At 43.6% G+C, this 26,944-nt stretch overlaps 1 protein-coding gene across 1 annotated transcript in view; it reads right to left on the bottom strand.

The window, feature by feature from the left end:
• Window positions 1-26,944, bottom strand: part of KIF27 (kinesin family member 27) — a 91,068-nt gene that overhangs the window by 24,539 nt on the left and 39,585 nt on the right. Inside the window, exons 10-14 of the mRNA XM_040355550.1 lie at window positions 20,653-20,858; window positions 18,869-19,066; window positions 15,870-15,980; window positions 13,595-13,771; window positions 11,741-11,956 (exon numbers count right to left, since the gene is read on the bottom strand). Of these exons, the coding sequence (XP_040211484.1) occupies window positions 11,741-11,956; window positions 13,595-13,771; window positions 15,870-15,980; window positions 18,869-19,066; window positions 20,653-20,858 (908 nt within the window). The remainder of the gene's footprint in view (window positions 1-11,740; window positions 11,957-13,594; window positions 13,772-15,869; window positions 15,981-18,868; window positions 19,067-20,652; window positions 20,859-26,944) is intronic.

Genomic DNA, 26,944 nt, shown 5'->3' with positions numbered 1-26,944 from the left:
TTTATCCCATTGTTTAGCAAATCTATGTACACTACAAACTGTATGATTGAATCGGTTCTGATATCGCCGTTTTACTAGCCTGACATCTTATATTTCTAAATAGGAAACTTTCATTTTGTTTGCATATATTAAAGAGATTCTAACTACCAGCAAGAATAAGTCCTTACTAGGGCTGTGCAAATTAACTTTTAATTAATCGATTAATATTTAATTTTTTTGACCGATCAAAATTCTTTTGATTGGTACTCACCTCTCCGCCTGCTTCTGGGCCTTCAGGGAGTTCAGTCGGAGATCCAGTAATGTCACGGACACCGGCGGGGCTTGCCGTGTCCATCTGAAGGGCTCCTTTTCTGTGCCTTCATATCTGCATGCCAACGGGACCTTATCATCTGCCACACGCAAGGGCTGTTACACTTCCCTCTATCACTTCCCTCTATCAACCTGGGATTCTACAGCCATCCACTGGGAGTTGTGATAGTTCCCTTCATGGGAAATCTACATGCCGAGGGACTGATGTTAACCTCTCCTGATCTGGATTCAGCAGTGGTATCGTTGTACACATTTTTATACCAGTATCATACTTAGCTACATGTTTTTATGACTGCTTTTGGTACCGTTTGGTATTACTCGCACCATTTTTACAGTTTATGTAGCTACATCGATTTTATCTCCAGTGCAATATTTATTTTGTTACCTACTTGAAGACTATGAAAGTTTTAATGCTATTCCCATCGAGCGCTGCCTTTTGTGTGTTTTTTGTATCCTGCTATCCATTTTTCCAGTGGTTGGTAGCTGCACTGGGAATCAGCCTGGAGATCAGCTAAAAGTAGTTGGATCTGTATGTGCGTTATAATTAATCAAAATTAGTCGATTAATCGATAAAAAAAACAAAAAAAAAAAAATTAATCGAACAGAAAAATTTGGATCAGTAACAGCCCTAGTCCTTACATTTAAACAGCACCTGTCGTCATTTCAGATTGATCATGGCAGAGCCCATTAGCGGGCATCCACCCACCTGCTGCCGCTATGTCCCTAACCTTGTTGTGTCACTGCCGCATCACCAGCTTCCCCATTAAAGTGAATGGGATTGACAGTGAGTCAACAGCGGGTCAGAGGAGGAGCCCCTGCAGGACAGAGGTGACAGTTTCTCTTTAAAAATTATGATTTAAATCGAGTTGATGTAAATCAAGTCTTTTTACAAGTGATTTAAATCGTGATTTTCAAATCGACTTGATTTAAATCAAATCCACCCCGCTTATAACAGTCGGCTTTTATTCATATGGATAATGCCGCGTACATACGACCATTTTTCATGAAGAGAAAAATGCAATTTTTTTAATTGGTTGTGAAAACGGTCGTGTGTATGCTTTTATGAGGGGGGAAAAAACGCACATGCTCAGAAGCAAGTTATGAGACGGGAAAATTGGCAAAAGCAGCCCAAAGGGTGGCGCCATTCGAATGGAACTTTCCCTTTATAGTGCCGTCGTACGTGTTGTACGTCACCACGCTTTGCTCAAGCATTTTTTTTCACGATCGTGTGTATGCAAGGCAGGCTTGAGAGGAATCACGACAAATCAAGTCGAGAAAAACGTTGTTTTTTTGCATGACATGAATAACGGTCGTGTGTACGCGGTATTAGACTCATTTCCAAAAGAAAAACAAAGCTTGTCATTGTAAAGTGCCTGAAAAGTGTTAGCTGCAAGATGTGGCGGCCATGGATTTCACATTTTCTCCTGCCAGGAGTCTTTATTAAAGCGGTTGTAAAGTCTAAAAAATAAAAATACACCGCATACTAGCTCATTATGAAATACTTATATCGACGCCTCGTCTAAGGTCTCTGCCGGTCCACGCCGAGAAAGATGACATTTTCCCTCGGCGTGTCTTCTGGGTATCGCTGTGAGCTGCTGGAGCCGCGATGTCGTCACTCCTGTGCGTGCGTGCAGGAGACTTCTCTCCGGCAAGGTCCGGCGTCTGTCGGGCCTTCAGCCGAGAATCCCCTGTGCGCATGCGCAGTCAGAGGTTTATTGCGAGGGGAATATCTCCTAAACCGTAAATGTATTCCGTTTCCTCCCTCCTCTACTCATCAACATGCTAATGACATTTTCAAATAAAAGCCTTTCATTCTCATGACATACCTTATTTTAGACCTAGAGATATAATCACCAGATCTCTGTACTTCTCCATGCAATGCAGGCAGACCATGCCACAGTACTCCTCCCTGATGTAGGTAGTGGGATGGCTTTTAGGAATAATTATGCAAATGTCACAACACCTTGATGAGTAAGTGTCAGGAGTGGGTGTTCCTTGGCAAATTGCATTTGTAAACAGAGCATCTTAGGTATTGCATGTAATGCAGAGCCTCCATTATTAAAAATAAATGAAATCCAATGAATAAAAGGAGAAGACCAGGGACAGTAAGGCAGGTGGAAGAAAGAACAATATGATGCTGGATGGTTTTCCAGCTAGGAAAAATGGGGCAGGCTATCCGACTAGTTGTAGCTTCAAATGTACACTGCGAGAAGGTCACAGTGTGCAGTGAAATTAGTAGGGTTGCACCGATACCGTTATTTTTTTTATCGGTGAGTACGAGAACTAATACTTTGCAATGGGATTTGCGTCAATGCAAAAAAAAAAAAATGCCGCAAATTGCACTGCAAAGAATAAGCATGTAATTTGAACAGGAATGAAGTGGAATTCTTGTCTGAATCGTATGCGATTTCCCCTACTGCTCCTATATTTGCGTGTGTGTATAGAAAGGGAAAAGTGCCATCTAGTGGGCAGTTTAAAGAATGTTAGAGCACACAGTACATTTCTGGCCACATGCAAAATATTCCACATAGGTGTCCCAGTCCACCGATGGTAGCAAATAAGTGCCGCTGGAGGTGCTCACAAGACTGGAGAAGTTCCGATCGGAAGTGATGTCGGCTTGGGGGGGGGGGGGGGCCCATCTCTACATCTCCGCCAGCCCTGTGAGCACCTACAGCAGCCTGTGCATGCAGGCTCTATGTACTGTGAGTTTTAAAAAAAATTTTTAACTACCCTAGTCTAGATTGTGCTTTTAACCCTTTCTATACACACACACACACACACACAAGCAGTGAGGGAAATCGCATCGATTTGGACAGGAATCACACTGCATTCCTGATCAAATTACATGCAACTCTTTGCAGTGCGATTTGTACCCATTCATTTTTGTATTGAAGCAAATCGCAACGCAAAGTATCTGGAGCATTTGGCCGAGTACTGATACCATCGATAGATATTAGACTACGCATTTTCAGTACAGGAGAGGAGTCTTTGCCACTAAAATATTTACAGTAATCAGTGCATTTTTATAGCACTGATCACTGTAGAAATGTCAGCGGCCCCAAAAAAAAGTCAAACGTGTCATATCTGCTGATGGATAGTGTCCCGAATTGTAGCATTGTAGTATTGCCGCCCTTCTATTTGCAATACTATTCGCCAGTAATTATACCCTACTCATTTTTGGAGAACTCGCCGGTGCATACCGGACGAGCTGGTTATTACACAGCATGACAACTTTTGTATTTATCTGATTATCACTTTTATGGAATTGTTCTTGTGATGTATACAATGTATTCCAATAAAGACCTTTTGTTTGAAAAAGTGTCTGATCTGTCCGCCTGAATGTCGCAGTCCCGCTAAAAAATCTCTGATCACTGCCATTACTAGGAAAAAAAACAAATGAATAATAAAAATGTCATAAAATCTATCCCCTATTTTGTAGACGCTCTAACTTTTGCGTTTATTGCGATTTTTACCACAAATACGCAGCGGCCTAAACTGATGAAGAAATTGTTTGTTTTTTTCGGATATTTATTATAGCAAAAAGTTAAAAATATATATTTTTTTAGATTGTCGGCCTTTTTTGGTTTATAGCACAAAAAATAAAAACCGCAGAGGTGATCAAATACCACCAAAAGAAAGCTCTATTTGTGGGAAAAAAATTACATAAATATTACTTGGGTACAGTGTCGCACGACCGCACAATTGTCAGTTAAAGCGACACAGTGCCGTATCACAAAAAATGGCCTGATCATTAGGGGGAAAATCTTCTGGTCCATAAGTGGTTAAAGGGCCAGTGTAAAAAATAAAAAAAGTTAAATAAATAGGAAAAAAAATGAAAATACATTTTAACCACTTGACAACCGAAGGCCGTTATTTAACGTCCTCGACTTTGTGCGGTGATATCTGAATGATGCCTGCAGCTACAGACATCATTCAGATATCACCGTCATCAGCCGGCGATTCTGTGCACGATAAGAACGATCAAAGCGGCAGTTCCACTGCTTGATCGTTCTTATAGGTGGCGGGAGGGGACGTCTCCCCCCTCCCGCCACCATCCGGTGCTTCCCCCGGGCTCTCCCGTGCCATCAGGGGCATGGAGAGCGAATCGGCCGGTGCTGCCTGGGAAGCATAGAGATGACTGGTGACCAGATGGTCACCAGTCATCTCTATGACCGTCGGAGGCCCGGACGCAAAGTTATGACGTCACGCCCGGTACCCGGAAGTAAACAAAGCCGCAATTGCGGCTGTCGGCATGTGATCGGTGAATTTTTTTTCCTGCTTGTAAGCCTGGAGGAGAGATGTGGGGTCTTATTGACCCCACATCTCTCCATAAAGAAGACCTGTCACAGTGATTGCTATTACAAAGGATGTTTACATTCTTTGTAATAGGAATAAAAGTGATCAAAAAAAATGTAAACGCCGTTCAAACCCCACATGTGAGGTATCGTCGCAAGCTTTAGAGCGTGTGCAACAGTTCTAGCACTAGACCTCCTCTGTAACTCAAAAATAGTAACCTGTAAAAAAAATGAAAGCGTCGCCTATGGAGATTTTTAAGTACCGAAGTTTGGCGCCATTCCATGAGTGTGCGCAATTTTAAAGCGTGACATGTTAGGTATCTATTTACTCGGCGTAACATCATCTTTCACATTGTACAAAAAAATTGGGCTAACTTTACTGTTTTGTTATTTTTTAATTCATGAAACCGTTTTTTTCCCTAAAAAAGGCATTTGAAAAATGATTGCGTCAATACCGTGCGAGAAAAAAAGTTGCAATGACCGCCATTTTATTCCCTAGGGCAGGGATATGCAATTAGCGGACCTCCAGATGTTGCAAAACTACAAATCCCATCATGCCTCTGCCTCTGGGTGTCATGCTAGTGGCTGTCAGAGCCTTGCTATGCCTCATGGGATTTGTAGTTCTGCAACAGCTGGAGGTCCGCTAATTGCATATCCCCGCCCTAGGGTGTCTGCTAAAAAAAAAAATAGGATTTTTGTACTCACCGTAAAATCCATTTCTCTGAGTTCATAGACGGACACAGCATTCTTTGACATTGGGGTTATATCCGCTTTCACTAGGAGAGTTTAGGCAGAAAAAAAGCACTTAAAGTGTTAACAAACACAAAACTCAGTGCAGCTCCTCCCAGGGGGCGTGGCCCCCCCGGTATAACCCACACCCTGCTCTAACAGCCTCAGTTCGTAACAAGCAGTACAAACAAAGGAGGGGTGGGTGCTGTGTCCGTCTATGAACTCAGAGAAATGGATTTTACGGTGAGTACAAAAATCCTATTTTCTCTTTCGTTCATAGACGGACACAGCATTCTTTGACATTAGGGACGTCCCAAAGCAGTGTCAAAAAAATTCGAGGGGAGGGAAATAACACAGCAAAACAGGTTACACCCCAAACAAAACCGGGAGTTGCTCAACGGAGAAACTCCAACCATAAAACGCCGCCTGTAACATCTGCGGCCGAAAGAGGCATCAGAAGATGCACACACATCCACCTCGTAAGACCTTGAAAGTGTGGATCGACGACCAGGTAGCTGCCATATACCCCTGTAACACAGAGGCATGATGCCAGAAAGCCCAAGAGGCCCCGATCGCCCTGGTCGAATGCGCCGTAACCCAAAAGGGAGACGCCAGCCCCTTCAGGGCATAGGCCTGAAGCACAATTCGTCGGATCCACCCCGAAAAAGGGGTGGCTGACGAGACTACCAGGCCCCCTTGTAGGACCAGCCAGCGACGCGAACAGTGAGTCCGACTTCCGGAACGGAATCGTAGCAGATAAGTACACTCATAGGGCCCGAATCACATCCAGAGGATGTAAAATGGCCGCCTCCCTGCATTTCGGCCAAGGACATAAGGATGGAAGAACAATGTCCTCATCAACGTGAAAAGCCGAAACGACCCTGGGGAGAAAAGACGGCTGCGGTCGCAGCACCACCTCATCCTTATGGATGACCAAGTAGGGAGCCTTGCAAGACAAGGCCGCCAGAACAGACAAACACTCGTCTGATCGAGGCAATTGCTACCAGAAAAAATCACAGTGGAAATGCCCCCGCTGAGCCATGGCCACGTGACGACGCAGACCTTCCTGGGCTAGCACCCAGAGTCAAATGCATGAAGGGCAGGTACTCTAGCGCTGAGCTAAACCTGCTCCCCTTTTGTGACAGTCAACAAAAAAAAACTCCCGAATGTCCACAAAGGGAGCATCCAGAAGAACCGAAAGGACTAAATTCAAGTCCCATGGGGGTAGTGGAGGGGCCACATGCCAGACCCCCAGACCAAACGTACGCACCAAGGAGTGCGACGCCAAGGCTCATCGAAAGTAACAGCCAGAGCAGAAAACTGACTCCTAACCGTACTTAAGGCGAGAGCCTGATCCACTCCCTGCTGTAAAAAACAGCAAAATCCTGGACACCACGTATGTCCGAGGGTGCCACTTCATCTCCTCACACACAGAGATGCAGGCCTTCCACGTATGATGTAAAACCTACGTGAGGTAGACTTCCGTGCAGGCAGCACGGTAGAGACCACTGAGCCCAATAGGCCTCGGGCCCACAGCCCCAGGCTCTCAAACCCTGTAAAAAACAGGGTGGATGATCGGACCCTGTAACAGAAGATCCACCCCCAGGGGAACACGCTAGGGGGTGTCTGCCACCAGACGCACCAGGTCCGCGTACCATGAGCGACGCGGCCAATCTGGGGCAATCAGGATTGATAGAATTCCCTCGGCTTCCACTCTGCGCAGCAGTCGAGGAAGAAGCTACCGAGGAGGGAAGGTTTAAAGTAGGCGACAGTGACCCCAAGGAGCCACCAACGCGCCTGACGCGTCTGCCCATGGGTCCCTTGACCTGGCCAAAAAAACCTGGCACCTTCCGGTTGAGGCGGGACGCTAGAAGGTCCACGCATGGAGTGCCCCACTTTCGGCACAGACACTGAAAACCCCTACGGGTGGAGAGACCACTCTCCTTGGTTCAGCGCAGTCCGACTCAGGAGTCGGCCCGCCAATTCCATACTCCCGGAATGTACACGGCCGATAGAGCCGGAACGGACCTTTCGGCCCACCGAAGGATGTGCGCGACCCTCGTCGCTGCAACAGAACTCCGTGTGCTTCCCAGATGGTCGACGTACGCCACAGCGTTGTCGGACAGGGTCCTGAATGGTCAGCCCTGTAGATCCAGGGACCACCAGGCAAGGCAAAGCCTGATCCAGAACACTGATTGGTAGGTGGGACTCCACCTGAGTCCAGCGCCACAGGGCTGACTGGGTGCCCCAAAAAACCCCTCCCCAACCGGAGAGGCTGGCATCCGTCGCGACCACCGTCCAGTGACATGGCAGAAATGCCTTTCCAGCCCGAAGCACCGGAAAAGTCAGCCACCACACCAGGGACCAGGTGACTCAACTGAACCTGGTAATCCAGGGATGACGGAAGCTTGTCCCCACGAGACAGCAGTTCCCTCTGTAGCACCCTGGCGTGGAATTTGGCATACGGAACCGCCTCGACAGAGGCCACCGTCAGACCCAGAACCCTCATGCAGAATCGCAGAGATGACCACTACTAGGTCGACAACTGCTGCCCAGCAGATTGCAGAGTCTGAATTCTTTCCGTTAGGAGAAAAAAATTTCCGCCCCGGCAGAATCTAGGACTAGTCCCAGGAATTCCAGTCCCTGAGACGGGACCAACACTGACTTCTGGACAAAACAGAAGTCAGCCAAACTCTTGGAGAGTCTGACACGTGACAGACATGGCTCCACTAATTCAGAGCTCGAGGAAGCTCGTAGGAGAATGTCGTACAGACATCCCACAATAACAAACCCCCGCTGCCACAGCCGGGCCAGTCTCGGAACAAGCACCTCGGTGAAAACCTGTGGTGTCGACACCAAGCCGAGCGGGAGGGCCACAATGAAAAATGGTCCTCCCTGACCGCAAAGTGCAGAAACTCTGGTGCTTTGAGCATATGGGAACATGCAGGTACGCGTTCACGGCATCCAAGGACGCCAGAAAAACCTCATCCTGAAAGTTTGCACTTTTTACAAAAAAACAAACAAGGGCCTGAGGCCCAGGATTGGACGGACCCCGTCCTCCTTTGGGGACCACAAAACAGATTGGAGAAAAACCCCGGAGCCTGTTCCACGAGGGAACTGGCACAATCACTGCCCTGACCAGAGGATCCTGGACAGCCCCTGACAGAGCCAACCGGCGAGCCAGAGGATGGAGGGAAAAAAGCCGTTTGGTAGACAAGAGAGAAATCCTGTCTCGCACCCAGAGGAAACTACCTCGCAACCCCAACGGTCAGAGAGGAGAGACCTCCACCGAGCCGCGAATTCGCGGAGCCAGCCCCCCACCCGAGATGGGAGCGGAGGCAAACCTCCAAGCAGAAGCAGGCTTGCTGGGCTTGCGGCACCCGGGGCGCCTGTGTCCTCAGTGGACGTCCTAACCCTCTGAAAATGTTTTCCTGCCGCACTTGGCGGGCGAAAACCAAAAACGCATGGGGAACAGTAAAAGAGGGCCCTCACCTACAGTGAGGCACCTACCCTTTTTTAGATTGCGGGAGCAGAGTGCTCACACCGCCCGTGGCATCTTTTATGATGACATCCAGAGACACCCCTGCGTACACCCCCACAGGGCAATACCACCAGGGACTACTGAAAAGACCGTCCGCAGACCAACCCCCAGCCATACAAGGCAGGGCAGAAAACATGGCGCAGGCGGATGCCCTGGAGAGCAAGGGGAGCATATCCGGGGTCGACACACAGACAAATATCTGACCTAGTACCAACTGGTCGGTCAGGACCACGCAGGTCATAGAAGCATTCTGCGCCTCCAGCTCCCCGTCCGGGAAACGTCTGCGACATCAGAGTCCCGGCCAAACCGGACTCACCACCGCCCCCCCCCCCTGTGAATATGGAGCGACCACATTCACAGCACCCCTATCAGCGGGGTCCCCAAAAGCGGGAGCCCCTTCCCCAGGTAATGTAGCAGCCTTGTTTCAAAAACAAGCTACCCAGCTGAACACAGGGGGCGGGGGGGGGAGAGAGAGAGACACCCTGATACAGGAATCCTCCCCAAAAAAGAGGGGACAGTCCGCAAAGCATTTTGTACCCTGCGACTGATCCCAATCCTTGCACAACATATTCCAGACATGGAACACAAGGAAAAAACACATATTGCGGTGCGGGGCGGCACGGAACCCAAAAGGGACTGACACCACTGATGCCACCTCCGAAACCACCATAGCTAACCATGGTAACCCGCACCGCAGTGTTAAGAGCCCCAACAACAGCACCATCAAGTGCTGACCCTGAAACAGGGCCATCCTCACAGTCCGTGTGGACTTCAGCCAGCAGCTACTGACCAAAAAAAAAAAAAAAAAACCAGACGCCTCAGCGAGGCCCGATTCCCTGTCAGAAAAAATACCCAGAGAGAGGCAGAGGGGGGAAAAAGTGCAATTCCCACATCCCTCCAACACTCCCATCCTGACCCAAAACGCCTCAGGGACTGCCAGCACAGCATCCCTGGAGGCCGCAGGAACAGGGACACTAAGGGTTAACATCCCCTAGTACTGGCAGGCTCCACAGGACATCCCCCCAGCCGCCACAGAGAACAGGGAAACCCCCAGCCGCCACAGAGAACAGGGAAACCCCCCCCCCCCCCCCGAGGACTCACCGTCCGACCAGACCGCCGCTGCCGAGAGCCAAAAACGCTGCCTGTGCCGCGCCATCCAAAAGGAAAATGTGCAGAGCCGTACGCGCCGTCATCCTAGGCACAAGAGCTGTATCAAGATGGCCGCCGATATGTCTGCGGGCTCCGAGAAAATGGCCGCCGCAATTACAACTGCGCCATAAAACACCGCCGTCAGCGGCAAAATGGCGCCCGAAAACGGCGTTTTTTTCAAAAAAACACACAGCAAAGCCCCAGTGACACACGCAGTACACAGGCCCACAGGACCCCCTCCGCACATATGGCAGCCCAGAAAAACACAGCACCCACAGCAGTAGCAGCCCCCAGGTCAGACTGAGCCCCCCAAGCGGGGCCCCCACCTCACGGCTGTCACCCAGAAACTGGGAAGGAGGGAGAGGAAAAAATGGAGAGAGGAAAGCAGGGCAAACCCTCAGTCGACCTCCCCAGGGGAAAAATCCAGCCAGACCACTTACCTGAGCAAGAGGCCACTACTTACCCGTCCTGCGACCACCGGCTGGAGGTATCCCGGACAGATCCAACGTCCGCTAAACGGCATGGCTGTCGGCCAGACACACTGTGACAAGGCCATAAAGACCGGTCATATGTGTGCCCTAGAACCGAAGTTCCCCGGCCGCCCCTGGAGCAATGGGGCCTGTCGTGGACGTCCCAAAGCTGAGCTAAGGGCCGGCACACGCTCGAAGGCCGAACTGGGGGGACTACAAGGGCCGAGGACCCAGCCTGTCACCCAGTCGGCTGTTGATAGAAGAATCACAGGATTCCAAAAAATGCAGGAACAAAATAATAAAAAGCGAGAAAATCGCAAGAAAAAAATCTCCAGAGTACAGGAACTCCAGAGTGCCTGACTCTCCTGACGTTAGGCAGGAAAAAACTGAGGCTGTTAGAGCAGGGTGTGGGTTATACCGGGGGGGGCCACGCCCCCTGGGAGGAGCTGCACTGAGTTTTGTGTTTGTTAACACTTTAAGTGCTTTTTTTCTGCCTAAACTCTCCTAGTGAAAGCGGATATAACCCTAATGTCAAAGAATGCTGTGTCCGTCTATGAACGAAAGAGAAAACTATATAATGTTTGGGGGTTCTGATTAATTTTCTAGCAAAAAAATTTTGATTTTTACATGAAGGAGAGAAGTGCCAAAATAGGCCCGGTTCCCTCCATGTTCACACGCAGAAGCGAACGCATATGCAAGTCGCACCCGCATATGTAAACGGTGTTCAAATCACACATGTGAGGTATCGCCGCAAACGTTAGAGCGAGAGCAATTATTCTAGCACAAGACCTCCTCTGTAACTCAAAACTGATAACCTGTAGAAATTTTTAAACGTCGCCTATGGAGAGTTTAAGTGTCAAAGTTTGTCGCCATTCCACGAGCAGGCGCAATTTTGAAGCATGACATATTGGGTATCATTTTACTTGGCGTAACTTTTTCTTTCACAATCTAAAAAAATAATTGGGCTAACTTTATGTTTTCTTATTAATTAAAAAAAGTGTATTTTTCCAGACAAATTGCGTTTGTAAGACAGCTGTGCAAATAAGGTGTGACAGAAAGTATTGCAATGACCGCAATTTTATTCTCTGGGGTGTCTGAAAAAAATATATATAATGTTTGGGGGTTCCAAGTAATTTTCTAGCAAAAAAATTATTTTAACTTGTAAACACCAAGTGTAAAAAATAGGTCCGGTCCTTAAGTGCTTAAAATGCCTGGCAAGACAAAGAAAAGCGTATATATTATTGTACCTCTGGTGACAGCACTGTGCCATTCTTTAGTTTTTCATCAAGGCTGTCCCTCCTCTGTAGGAGATGATCCCGCTCCTTCTGCAGGACTTTGACCTCCTCAGATATTCCTCTTTCATCTTCACTATTACTGCTGTGCAATTTCTTACTCTTATCCTTCAGTTCACTTTCTACAGCATTCAAACGTGTCGACATCCTCAGCATGTCACTGTTTATTGCCTAGGAAGGCAAATAATAACCGTCATCATTATTGTCCTAATTTTTAACTCATTTAATTATATTTTTATTGTCATTCTAAAAACATGATATATATGAAGGGAACAAACATAAGGTGAACAATAACAACATCAAGTCAAATAAATAAATATGTAAACATAATATAAAGATAAATGGGTGACGATTAATATTAATTTGAAGTGTACCAAACTGTAATACGGTAAGTAAGGGTCCTCTTCACCACAGGCCTATAAAATGATATACAGACTGAAGTACCAAAGCAAATGCAGGAGGGGGACCTGTGTAAGTTCACCTTACAGAGTTTTCTGTAAAGATGAACTTACCCTTTAAGTCCACAACCAACAGATGTTTCAGTTATGTTGCAATTATGATTGCTCCACTTTTTCCTACCTCTTTTTTGTCACTCCTAAGGACACGGTTATGTATAAAACCTATAAAAATGTTTGAGGCACAAATTGTTTAAATTCCAGAAATCCAGAGAAAAACAAACCTGGGTGTTCCAATATGAAGGAGAAAGGAACCAAACAAGGTTTCGTTCACCTGAAAAATTACTGGGAAGTCAGACTACAAATGACCTTTTGTGGTGGTTCTGATGCCGCGTACACACGATCATTTTTCGGCATGAAAAAAACATTGTTTTAAAAAAATGTCATTTAAAATGATCGTGTGTGGGCTTCACATCATTTTTCGAACATGCTGCATTTTTTAACGACGTTTTAAACTATGTCGTTTTTCGGGTTGTAAAAAATGATCGTATGTGGGCTAAAACGACGTTAAAAACCTGCGCAAGTTATGAGATGGGAGAGCTCGTTCTGGTAAAACTACTGTTCATAATGGAGTAAGCACATTCATCATGCTGTAACAGACAGAAAAGCGCGAATCGTCTTTTACCAACACGGAATCAGCTAAAGCAGCCCCAAGGGTGGCGTCATCCGCATGGAACTTCCCCTTTATAGTGCCGTCGTACGTGTTGTACGTCACCGCGCATTGCTAGAACATTTTTTTTAAAAACTATGGTGTGTGGGCAATGTCATTTTTAATGATGAAGTTGGGAAAAACTTAGTTTTTTCTACATGCCGAAAAATGATCGTGTCATATGTAATATGCTTGCCTGAAAATTCTTGTTACAAACGGTTTGAAGAGGATCCTAATCACATAAGAAGAACTGTATACTCCTACAGACTTTGGAAAGTCTTGTTTTACCCACAAAGCTTGATTTATAGCTAGGTCTAGGGAAGCTTACGTTGACCATCTCAGCAACACGTCCCTGTGACTCCCATTGGAAAAGCTAACTGAGGGTCCATGCACACTGGGCTTAAATATTGCTGCTTCTACAGGAGTTTGGGGTTTTTCCTGTAGAAGCAGCTCAATATTATCCTATGTGCACATTAGGAAGTTTAGAGGCAGAAAAAAAACCCTTCCGGATTGTGTTTTTGAGAGGAATTTTCTATCAAAAAAAAAAAAACGCATCTAAATAACTCTATAGGAGCATTTTTTTTCTGCCAAAAGAACTGTTTTTTAATCCCAGCGTGCGACCCTGAAGATGAAAATGTAATATCATTTTAAATAATTATAAATAAACTAAAAGAGATTTCAGTAAGGAAATGTAACTTTACATACTTGACTTGAACGTAGCTTTTTCATCTCTAGCTGGCTCTTCTCTTTAAGCATGGCTTCCATCTTAGTAATACTCTCTTCCCTTTTCTTTAAGTCATCTTCCAATTCACTCAAAGCTTGACGCTCTTTTAACACCTTCTCAACCTCCTCATCAAGCCACTTCTTCTGTTCTTCCATTTTCTGGATAAAGATAAGGGTAAAGTAAAGTAATTCTATAGGAGTATCAAAAGTACTGAAAAAGAGATCTGGAAACACAGTGGAAAATGTTGCTTTAGTCAGATAAGTGCCACTTTAACAAAACTAAACTAAAAGTCCATATAGTGTTTTTCCATTTAGTGTGCATACATGTCTTATATTCTGCCCATATGCACAGTATACAAATATGCCATAAAGTCAGCACACAAATGTTTCTGAAATAGTGATAAATATATAAAAATAATAAGACAGCCAGTGTCATCACTTCCCATGAAGAGAAATATTGCATATAAATAGAACTAAATGCCCCTTGTTAGTAGCAACAGTCTTTGAACCAGGTTTGTAAAATTTTGGTAAAATTCCATGCAGTGTCTTCATTTACTGTTTTTTGTCTTAGATATGCTCATATGCAGAGTATAAAGATGCCACAAAGCCAGTTCAAAAGTGTTCATGCAAAAGTGCTAAACTTAACATAATTTTATAGGAGATACACGAATATGCAATTCATGCCATACAAAGCAAAAGTCAGATTCCAAAATCTCTCAACTTTGTATTGTTCAAAATATGTTTGTGTTAGAGAAACAACACTGATGGCCCCCCATTAAAAAAATATGTGGTGCAGCACTTAATTGTACCTGCATGTGCATTTATTTTTTCCATAGCACCCATGAAATACCAGTTTATCCTCCCAGGGAAATGCACCTCACCTTTTCTGCTGACAACACTACTGCACTGCTCCTGAATTAAAAAAGCATTGTCACCTTCATGCAGGCTGTGCCTGTGTACACTAAAGTTGGATGGGAAGGTGTTGCAAGAGATGTGACCATTGGCACAGACACCACTGACTCACAAAATTAGAGGATGAAATGCTCAACAGTGCTTGCAGCTACAGAAGTTAATGGGAATTAGTTTAATAGTTTTAATTGTAGTTGTTTTTACAACTTGTTAAAATTATGTAAATATTTAATTTTCCATTGCCTGGTTAAATGTTCACTATGAAGAGTCAATTAAAAGTGTAAGGTGGAAGGTAAAGTGGAAGGTACTACATGGAATTTGCCATTCGTGTAGGTTTTTTTTTTTTCCATAAAATTACTCTTCAATTTAAAGTAAATCTTCTTTCTACTACACTTCTAGCCCAAGTTGTTTTATTTTATCATAAATAATCTAAAAGTAAAAGGTCCACCACAACATGTGATCATTTAAGGCTACTTTCACACTGAAGCGCTTTGCAGGCACTATAGCGCTAAAAAAAATAGCGCCTGCAAAGCACCCTGAAAGAGCCTCTTCTCTCACTCCAGTGTGAAAGCCCTAGGGATTTCACACTGGAGCGGTGCGCTGGCGGGATGCTCAAAAAAGCCCTGCCAGCCGCATCTTTGAGGCGCTGTATACACCGCTCCTAAAGCGCCACTGCGCATTGAAATCAATGGGCAGCACCGCATGCAAAGTGTCGCTTTGCGGTCGATTTGACCCTTTTCGGGCCACTAGCGGGGGTTAAGCTAGCACCCGAAGAACACAGCAAAAATGCAGCAAAAACTATGGTAAAGCGCTGCTAAAAATAGCCTACGTCTTGACCATTCAATCTAAGCCCACCAAAATACTCCCACTTTAAACCCCGACTGTGGGCCTGATCCACAAAAACCGGCCGTAACTTAACTTTTGCCATTTAAGTTACACCGCCGCAAAATCTCTACCTAAGCGTTTGATTTCGACGAGAAATGCCCCCAGCGGCGGCTGTGGTACTGCATCCTAAGATCCGACAGTGTAAGTCCCTTACACATGTCGGATCTTCTGCCTATCTATGAGAAACTGATTCTGTGGATCAGTTCCATAGATAGAAACAGGGATACGACGGCGTATCAGTAGATACGCCTGCGTATCCCTTTTGTGGATCTGGCCCTGTGACTCTTTTGGCTTTTTCAAGTTCTTTAGTATTTTTACCAGGCCTGTTTTCAATGATCGCTGTTATTGAGCCAAACACATGTACATTCGGTTTAAGAATACACCAATGTGATATATATATATATATTGATAAAAAAAAAAAAAAGAAGCAGCAGAAGAAGAAAACATCAATGTCATGACTTACAAGCTGAAGTTGGTCTGGTATATTAGAGCTCTTCTGTCTTCGAATAGATGCAATCTCTTCATTTTTCAGCTTCAACATCTTCTGCTGCTGTTCAGTCCTTAACTGAAGCTCCTGAAAAAATAAAATGTAATTAGAATTTCAGATGTTTGCAGCAACATATTAGGGAAACAGAATTTGGATGCCATATAGCAGGGATCCTCAAACTACGGCCCTCCAGCTGTTCCAGAACTACACATCCCATGAGGCATTGTAAAACTCTGATATTCACAGACATGACTAGGCATGATGGGAATTGTAGTTCCTGAACAGCTGGAGGGCCGTAGTTTGAGGACCCATGCCATATAGGTTAAGCATATCACAATTGAGGATGAAAAGTTGCATCAATTCAAAATGTCAGTGTGAAAAAGCATGCATATTCTCTGAGACATTTATTTAAAGGTAGAAATTGATATTTTGCCATTTAATTGGTCTCTCTACTGATTCAAACCTATTTAGAATTGACAATTCTGAAGCGACATAAAACACAATTGTTTTCTTACCTTTATAAAAAGTTCAAATTGTATAGGTTATTAATACTCTCAATTATAAATAGCAAAATGATTTACAGTATAACATGATTTTGCCATTTTTTGCCGTTCTTTAAAGGGAGACAAGTTTTAGTTTTTTATAGATAATTGGGGTATACTGCCAGCTACAGGAGTATTTGGACACTGGCAAACTAAAAAGCCGTCGACTAGTTAGATCTAATCCTCCCCACTCCCAGCATGCTTCAGTTTTTCCTTCTTCAGAAAAGCAGTAGTAGGAGTAAGCTGCTTTTTTTTTTTTTTGCCTTCCTCTGGATTAGCTGTGCATATAGGATTGTATATATAGGCTTGTATAATTCGTTTTTTCCCCTTTTATTGCTTGAACTAGAAGGACTTGTGTCTTTTTTCAATCAGGCTAAATATGTAACGGTTTCCCAAACCTTTTACATTCAAGGCATGCCATGATTGATAACCGTCACAGTTGCTTGTGCTCTCAAACTGTTAATTTGTGTCATAATTGTGCTTGTGTCATAACTAATCACACGTGCAGCACCAAGAAAACTACAGATCAAACAGAGGCTAAGATGGCAATATCCTTAGCTGTAAAGAATGAAGGGTTTAGTTCTGCTTTAAAGCTATACACTTGTATAGTGATTTCCCTGAGCTACCAAGACATGATGGAGCATGAATATGGTTTCCATTTAAAGTGGAGTTATACCTTCCTTAACTCCTGCACAGCAGTGCCCAGAGCCCCCGGTCGTCTTCGTCCAGGTGGCTTTCAGGTTCCGATCTCCAGCCATTTTAATTGGGTGGGCTGATGTGGCATCACTCCCATGCATGCCTGGCAATTCAGTCATACCGGCAAATTTTGCACTGAGCTGCATATGTGCAGCTCCATTTACACTGGCATACAGTCAGGCTAGAAATTTTAATGCAGAAGAGACATTGTATGTCAGGTGAAGGCTGCTACTCAAACACTCACCTTGCACAGGTTACGGCAACAAGGAACACAGTAAGTAAGAGTGGACAGGAGAAAATCTTCAGTAGGGTTCCAAAGGTGGCCTTTGAAGTGCCAACAGAAGAAGATTTAAATGCCATTGAGTAACATGACAGGAAGAGCAACATAATGGACACCCTGTACAAAAGGCCTGAATAAAAAGGCTAGTTGTCTTTGGAAAAGGAGGAGGGATTAGTAATCTGGATGTTTTTTATACTGAAGTCTAATGGAAGTGCACTCATGCAGCTGCACTCAAGAGTTTCTGTGCACAGCATCTTCATGCAACCTACAGTGATCTAAACTGTACCCCTTTCAATAAAACAGTACAATTCTTTTCATTTACATGCATTTTGAGGGTATGGGAAACTCTATATCACACACTGCAAACACTACGTACATTTTCATATTCCGCAGACTAAAGGATGCAGCCCATAATACAAGATTTAGGAAATAAAAAAAGTTCAATAAGTGGGTTTTATGTACAAACCTAAAGAATGTAAACATCCACAATCTACAGATAGATTTTTGTTCTTAAATGCATGCAATACGTTTTAATGCCCTCGCTGTATTTATCACCTAGGAATAAGCTTTGCTTTTACAGGAAAAGTTAAGATTTGCTTAGAAGTCAAGCTGCTTAGAAATCGTATATTTAACTTTTCATGAAACATGACCACTGTGCACTGCAGATATTTTTTCATCAAATGCTCAGTTCAGATTGCCTAGATTTGTAACATTATCCCAGACCAGTGGTTAACAACTACTGGGCAGTGGGCCACTGCCAGGAAATGGCCTCCCTCCCACCGGTCCTTCAGCTACCTGCAGATTCCTAAACATCCCACAGAGCCTCCCAGATCCCATAGTGATCCACAGTGCCACTCAACTTTGTACAGTGCCCAAAGGTCCCCTACAGTGTCTACCAACCTCCCGCAGTGTGATCCCTCTACCCCCAAGGCCCCCTGGCTTACTGCAAAGCCTCCAGCCATCCATAGTGCTACAAACAGTGTCACCCAATGTTCCACATTTCCCATGAAAACCCCCAGTCTAGTGGAGACCTCCAGCTCCCTTCTAAGATCTCAGCCTCACAGTTGCCCCCAGATCCCTTCAGAAACCTCATCCAGTACAGGACCACCAAATCTGCTGCACAGTGCCCTAATTCCCTCCAGAACCTTCATCCCCCTACAACAAACACAGCCCCATTCAGAGCCCTTTGTTAAAGGGGGTGGGGAGGTTTGGAAGAATTTACCGGGCCCTGGTCTCAATAAGGTTGAAAACCACTGACCTAGACTGTTAACAAATATAAAATCTGCAAGAAGGAGGACCACAGACACATACAAGAAGTATATTATACATGTATGTTACTTATTTTTAGTCTTGTGGGCTTTTTGTGCACAAGCATTAGAAACACTTGGACTCTTGTTAATCTCACTTTTTAATGCTCCACGTTTGTGAGTCCGTACAGTATTTGCACAACTGTTTACCTTGATTTGCTGTTGGTCCTTTTGAACAGCCAGTTCAAGTTTCCTTTTTTTCTCAGTCTCTTCTTTTAGCTTTTTCTGTAATTGGCTCTGTTGCTGTCGCATGTTCAGAATGTTTTTTTCTGCATCTGCTACACACTTCTCATTCTGAACGGAAAGACTTGCAAATTTTTTTGTGTCTTGCTGCTTCTTCTGTACTATCTGTGCAGAAGTAAAACAATGGAAAGGTAACATGTTTTCATGTACTTCTCTAACAAGTCTAATCTGTTTACCTTTCTTATTATTACACATCTTTAGCTAGATTCAGGTAGGCAGGCGTATCGTTGCGGCGGCGTAGTGTATCGTGTTTACACTACGCCGCTGTAAGTTAGCGAGGCAAGTACATGATTCACAAAGTACTTGCCTGCTAAGTTACGGCGGCGTAGCGTAAACCGGGCGGGCGTAATGGCGCCTAATTCAAATTTAGCTGAGGGGGCGTGTTTTATGGTAATGGGGGGTGACCTTACATGATTGACGTATTTTACGAACGGCGCATGCGCCATCCGCCTGCATATCCCAGTGTACATTGCGGCAAAGTACGCCGCACGGTCCTATTGGTTACGACGTGGACGTAAATGACTTAAAACCCTATTCATGGACGACTTACGCAAACAACGTAAAATTTTCGAATTTCGATATTTGATGAAAAAATTCCGTCTGACTTTTTCCATCGTAAATTCTGACCGTGTATACGCCGCATAAGGGTTTGTTTAGAGTACAATTGTTTTTAGAGTTGCCACCATTACAGATGGGTTTTATCACATTATGCATAGGCCCGAGCCTGGGACAGCAGAAAAAAAAATATTTCTTTATATTACCTGACCACCTCTCGATGCTTGTGGAAAAAAATAGCTAAAATACAATATTTAAATTTCTACTTCCCTTACACAATATACATAACTACAGCATAGTTTTTTTTTTTTTTTTTTTAACAACATTTTTTGAATAATCCTTTAATTACTTCAGTTGATAGCATCTCATTCTAACAATGAAAAGGTAAAGGACACTTAAATCAGAACTATAGTTAGTTTTACAAACAAAATGCTGACAGGTGGCATTTTATGCCACCTGTAACAAATGTTTGTCCCGAGCTTGCCCTCTAATAGTACAATGAGTAGCGTATGGCATAATTTTGTGCCATGACTGAGTAACTCATGTGCACAAGTGTAGGAGTTCCATCTTGCCAGCCTGGCCAATGAACATGGAAAACTGCCAGAAAATGGAAGCACCAGTGATGGAGGGGAGTGTGGACATCACGGCACTGGAGGGGGTAAGTGTACTGAGCATACTTGCATATCATAGCAAAAAAGCTCAGAGGGCCCAAAATTGTTTCTGTAGTTCAGTTTGAAGTGGAACATTTTCTGCAGCAAAACTACCCAGGGCATTAATAACTTGTACAGTATGTTATTTTTTTTATGTTTATGCTACCTACACTATTTTCTGGGTAGCAAAGTAGCTCAGTAGTCAGCACGATGGCCCTACATCCTGGGTACTTGGATGAGTTTCCCATGTTGGCATGGGCTTCTTCAGGGACCCGATCAGGATTATCTTTCTAGAAATAACAGCATTGTTTTATTTTAAACTCTCATGTTTGTGTGTGGCAAAGGCAGTCGATGGTAAGCCTCTCTAGGGGCAGAGGCTGATGTGAATACTACTCTCTAAAGCGCTGCACAATCTGATGTTGTAAACAGGAACAATATTTAGCAATGAATGCTGAAAGGATTTGTGTACCATATAGAAACCCCTACCTGCATTTTTATTTTTGCAGCCTCCATCTTCTTACGAAAGTCTTTCTGTAACTTTGCTTTTTGAACCTGATCCCTTGACTCTTTGTCCTCCAGTTCCTGCAGCTGTTTCTGAGCTTCCGATAATTCGGTTTTTGCCTGATCTGCTTCTTGCTCCAGGTGGGCAATCTTCACAGAATAATGCTTGTTCATGGACTGAGCACCATTACCTTACACAAGGATTACATTGTTCAGTATGTGGATATGTTCAAGCATATCATATCACAAGCAAACATGGCTCCATAAATGTTTATAACGGTCACCAACACAAACTTCAACAATCTGGGTTTTAATGCAGTGGCTTTTTGCATGTATCTGTTTAATGGATTGCAGATATGAGGACCATCTTAAAGTGGATGTAAAGTTTTTTTGTTTTTTTTTTTAAATAAAACACACTTGTCATACTTACCTGCTCTGTACAAGGGTTGTGCACAGAGCGGCCCCGATCCTCTTTTTCCGGGGTCCCCTGGCGGCGCTCCTGGCTCCTCCTGCACATCAAGTGCCCCCACGGAGAGCCACTTTCCATGGGGGCATTCGTGCTTCCAAGTCCTGCTGCTGCATCCATTGACAGACAGCAGGACTCGGCCCCGCCCCCCAGCTCCTGTGTCACTGGATTTTATTGACAGCAACGGAAGCCAATGGTTCTTGCTGCTATCAATCTACTCAATGAGGTCCCGAGACAGCGACTGGAGCTGCTGGGATCGGTTTCATTGCTGGAAAGATTGGGTTCAGGTAAGTAAAAGGGGGACTCTGGGGGGGCAGCTGCACCACAAAAACCTCAAGACTTTACAACTCCTTTAAAGCAAACCTTTTACAGTGTATTTGTAATAAACCACATTTGTACAGGACATGACAGAGAAGCAACTACCAAGCAGAACTCGCCATTTGCATATTAGATTCCTTGGTTTACAGGACTCTGAAGCATAATTGGAAAAAGCTGGAAATACCACTACAAAAAGGTTGTTTGTAGCGTACAACAACAAAGCCTACCAAGGCTAAAACACGGCAACATCTCTGTATTGTTTTCCTCTGAAGCATGTAATAAAGAAGATTTTATTGAGCATATTACAGTTGTGTATACTTTATTTGATTACATCATCTGCATGGCACATAATTCTTATTTCTAGACTTGATTATTCCTTTGTCAGATAATCAAACTTTCCAATAGTATCCTTCTCGACCACAGAAGCCTTAAGGTTATATTAGGAATCGGCGCCGTCACATGGGCAGCGCCGACCAAACAAAAACCGTGTAGCCCGTCCTGTCACCGCAAGCAAAGAGGAAAGAATTTTAAATCCCCGGCAATACGATCTGTCAGTGCATGGGATCTCCGGACTCCAGGTTAGCGGGACGGAGTGCAATGGGAAGGGGGTCCAGTGTAAGTTCACCTCACAGATTTTCTGTCAAGGTGAACTTACAGTTTAAATACTGATCTGAAGATTTTTTTCACATATTTTACAGATTGTTGATCTTGTACAGGTGGTCCAGGGACAACGCTACTACGGCATACACTTAGCCCAAACCTGGATAATACTGATCATACTACTCTCCTCAGATGCCTAAATGAAATATGGACAGGGTAGACTAGCTGTAGCATACCTCACTTTTTTGCCCTGGGTAGCAACATGTACAAATGGATCAATGCCATATACCCACATCCCTCAGCAGTCACATCAGACTATTTCACTTTACAAATCAAGCCCAGATAAAGTGCCCACTCTCGTCCTATTTACATACACATCTTAGAACCCAACTGAGACTCCTACTGAACTTTCAGAATTCTGCAAATTTGTGAATCTGTCGAATTTTGAAATTGACAACTAAAAATCTGAAGCTCTCAGCCTAACAGCACCGTCTTCAAGAATGGTCACTAATAAAGCTACTATTAAAGCAAACTTCTCATTAAAATTAGCACCGAATTCCATTAAATATCTGGGGATCTACCTTACTAATATACAAAGTTAACTTCGTAACAATAGTACAAGGTCTCAAACAGGAACGTTGGATATATACCACAAGGACTTTGTGGTGTGGTAGGAATATTTTCCTAGTGATGAATGCCCTTCCGCTGCTACTCTATTAAAACGCACACCCTCAGAATTAAAATACTACCCAATTAAAAAATGTTAGAAAATAGCTCAGGCAATATCTATGGGTCTATAGACCCAACTGAAAACACGTTATTAAATCAGAAAATACAGTAAGGAAAAAAAATATTTGATCCCCTGCAGATTTTGTAAGTTTTCCCACTTACAAAGAAATAAAGGGTCTATAATTTTTTATCATAGGTGTATTTTAAAAGACAGAATATCAACCAAAAAAACACATGATTCAAATGGAGTTGCAGTGGGACAAAAAACGATTTGATCCGCAAGCTAAAACATGACTTAGCACTTGGTGGAGAAAACCTTGTTGACAAGCACAGAGGCAAGACATTTCTAGTAGTTAGTGACCAGGTTTGCACACATCTCAGGAGGGATTTTTGGTCCACTCTTTTACAGATCTTTGCCAAATCCTTACGTTTCTTGGTTGTTGCTTGGAAGCTCGAAGTTTCAGCTTCCTTTATAAATTTTCTATAGGACCAAGGTCTGGAGACTGGCAAGGCCACTCCATGCCCCTAATGTGCTTATTCTTGAGCCATTCCTTTGTTGCCTTGGCAGTATGTTTTGGGCTAATTTTCTTGCTGAAAGACCCATCCATGACTCATCTTCAGTGTTCTGGCTGAGGGAAAAAGGTTCTCATCCAAGATCTTATGATACATGGCCACATCCATTGGTACCTCAATGCTGCAAGGTCAGTACCTTTAGCAGAGAAACACCCCCAAAGCATAATGTTTCCACCTCCCTGCTTGACTGTAGGGATGGTGTTCTTATGGTCATAGTCAGCATTTTTCTTCCTCCAAACACCCCCATGTGGAGCTCTAGCAAGTGATGCATCTTTTTCTCTTGGTGCTCATCAGCCATATTAACTACTTGCCGACCGCCCACCGCCGTTATACGTCATCACTTTAGAGATGAATATCTCGGTAACGGTAGCAGCTGCTGCCACAATCGAGATATTCATCTCTTCTGTGGGCGGCCGTGTTAACGATAATGGCGTTCTCCGCGGCGAATCCGCCGCGAGATCGCCGTTATCGGTGGCGGGAGAGGGCCCCCCCCCCTCCCGCCGCTGTTCCGCGCCCTCCGCCGCTTACCGGAGCCGTCGGTAGCGGTGGAGGAGATCGCGACCATCCGGCAGCTGAGCGGGGACGAGACTGAAGGAAAAATCTCCTTCGCCCGTCCCCATAGCTCCGCTGGGCGGAAGTGACGTCAAAACGTCAGTCCCGCCCAGCGTCTTAAAGAAACATTTTTTTTTTTGTCATTTGAAAAAATGACATTTCCAAATTTTTTTTTTTTTTTTTGCATTTAAGCCTAAATATGAGATCTGAGGTCTTTTTGACCCCAGATCCCATATTTAAGAGGACCTGTCATGCTTTTTTCTATTACAAGGGATGTTTACATTCCTTGTAATAGGAATAAAAGTGATCATTTTTTTTTTTTTTTTCAGTGTTAAAAATTGTAAAATAAATAAAAATAAATGCGAAAAGCAAAAAAAATTTTTTTTAAAGCGCCCCGTCCCGACGAGCTTGCGCGTAGAAGCGAACGTATACGCGAGTAGCGCCGACATATGAAAACGGTATTCAAACCACACAAGTGAGGTATCGCCGCGATCGTTAGAGCGAGAGCATTAATTTTAGCCCTAGGCCTACTCTGTAACTCAAAAAATGCAACCTGTAGAATTTTTTAAACGTCGCCTTTTAAGGGTAAAAGTTTGACGCCATGCCACGAGCGGGCGCAATTTTTAAGCGTGACATGTTGGGTATCATTTTACTCGGCGTAACATTATCTTTCACAATATATAAAAAAATTGGGCCAAATTTATTGTTGTCTTATTTTTTCATTTAAAAAAGTGAATTTTTTCCAAAAAAAGTGCGCTTGTAAGACCGCTGTGCAAATACGGTGTGACAAAAAGTATTGCAATGACTTCCATTTTATTCTCTAGGGTGTTAGAAAAAAAAATATATAATGTTTGGGGGTTTTAAGTAATTTTCTAGCAAAAAAAAATGGTTTTGTCTCGTAAACACCGACTCTGAAAAACAGGCCCGGGGCTAAAGTGGTTAATAAGATCAAATATGCATCCTGGGGTGAGGAGCTGTATGGTGAGGAACAATCAGACATATACCGACATCCTTTGCTAAGCTAAATACCCCTTTTAGAAATGTGTACCCTCACTAATCCAGAAGTGATAAAAAGATCTTAATACCTTATTTATCTCAGACAAATGAGATTGCATTCATTATTTTGCCCATAAAGCAAGGTTTTTTATACCAAATGCAAGAATTGGTTTGTAAAATCTTAGCCAGATGGCACAGGGTCCCGGCCAACCTTTATAAAGCATTTTTGAATGTTGCTCCCACCAGCCGGTGGTGCAACAATGTCATTAGCACATTCCATCATATCTTTTGAGAATACCCAGAATTACAAAGTGACAAATATCATTCACAAATTAAATTATGTGAATCTCAGGCATAACCCAGCAGTGCTTATTTCTGCTGGTGACTCTCTCCAAATACCACTACAAGAATCCCTTACTTACTATTATGGTGAACACAAATTAATGAACTCAAGATGATGGAAGAACTGCATCTTTTAAAACACAGAGGACCAATTTTGAACTACTCAGTTTTAATGGACCAAAAAAATAATTAAAAAAAATATATTTATTCTCAAGAATATACAATAAAAACTTGCTGTCCAAAAGCTGAGGGAGCCAAGAAGATCCAATTTAGTCTGGTACATCATGGCACCTTCAGCCCTGACCCTACCTGATCTGTCCTCCACTCCCACAACCCCCCTAGCTCAAAAAGCACACTTTTATTTTTCTCTTTTTCCACTATTCTTGTTTTCACTTCTGCTTAAGGTTCTCCCTTTATATCCCTAAATAGTAACCTCATTCTGTCAGTGCTATACTTCATTCCATTCAAACATGGATGTAAAATGGTATACTGTGCAACTTCCCCCAGATACGATATGACCATTTTTCACTTTTTTTTTTATAATGTTTCCGGGGTATGGTTTTACATAAAAAAAAAAAGTTCGCGAAAGGCCTATCTACAGAGCAGTGCTCATTGAGAGACACGGTTCCAGTATATTGACAACTGACCTGATGTCAATGGAATTTGGACTTACAGTCCAAAACATCTGAAACCAACAGGATGATATGTGCTTGATAAGTGCATTCAAATGTTCTTTGTGCAAGTGATCATTAATACATTTATTAAAATACAAATACCATCATTAAATGTATTCTGATATGGCTTTGATCTGTGAGTGTCTGGGATGACATCTGGATGACAGTCCTTTGGATTTATCCACGAGAATAACTTCAATTACAGATAATTAAAGTTAAAGCCTTAATTCAAAGCTTTTAGCAATAATAGACTCGCTTGAAAGACTCTAGTACTTCTGGTCAAGTGCGCGTAAAGTTCAATTTACTGACATGCAGTTTCCTAAGTGTCAGGTGAGCTATAAAATAAATGTTTGCATCTATATGTACAAGAATGTACCCTTTGGGTCCTTATCCCCTCACATATAAAAAAGGAAAATTAAGTTTTAGGCTTAAAGGGTCACTAAAGGAATTTTTTTTTTTTTAGCTAAATAGCTTCCTTTACCTTACTGCAGTCCTGGTTTCATGTCCTAATTGTTCGTTTTTGCTTTGAAGTAGCTGTAATTCCTCTCTGTTCTGGACACTTCCTGGTTGTCTGTTTCCTGATCACCACAGTACTGGAAGATTTCTCACTGTGGTCACTAATCAAGGAGGTGTGTCTAAAACCCCTCAGCACCAATCCAGTTTCGTTTTGCAAAACCTTCACTGCCCTCTATTGGCTCTTTGTCTCTGTACATCAGAGAACCAGGAAACAACAGCAAAAACAAAACTAAACTGTAGGTACATTATATGATTGGTTTTTTATCTATTTTTAATCATTTTTAAAATGAATCAGTTAACTTTTATGTCTCTATACCCTGTAAACAGTCATTTCAGCAAAAAATGACGTTTTCCTTTAGTGACCCTTTAAAATCACGAATTGCCTTGTCCAGGATTCTACAACAATTAAATAATAAGTGAATCTTTGGGGGGGGGGGGGGGGGGTCTGTTTGGTCAGCCATAGAAGCACACATGATAGGTGAACTTCCTCTGCACTTATACTTTAAGTAAT

Source organism: Rana temporaria, chromosome 1 (genome assembly GCF_905171775.1).
Source record: "Rana temporaria chromosome 1, aRanTem1.1, whole genome shotgun sequence".
Taxonomy (NCBI): domain Eukaryota; kingdom Metazoa; phylum Chordata; class Amphibia; order Anura; family Ranidae; genus Rana; species Rana temporaria.
The sequence above is the reverse complement of the archived record's forward strand: the minus strand, read 5'-3'. Positions and strand labels throughout refer to the sequence as shown.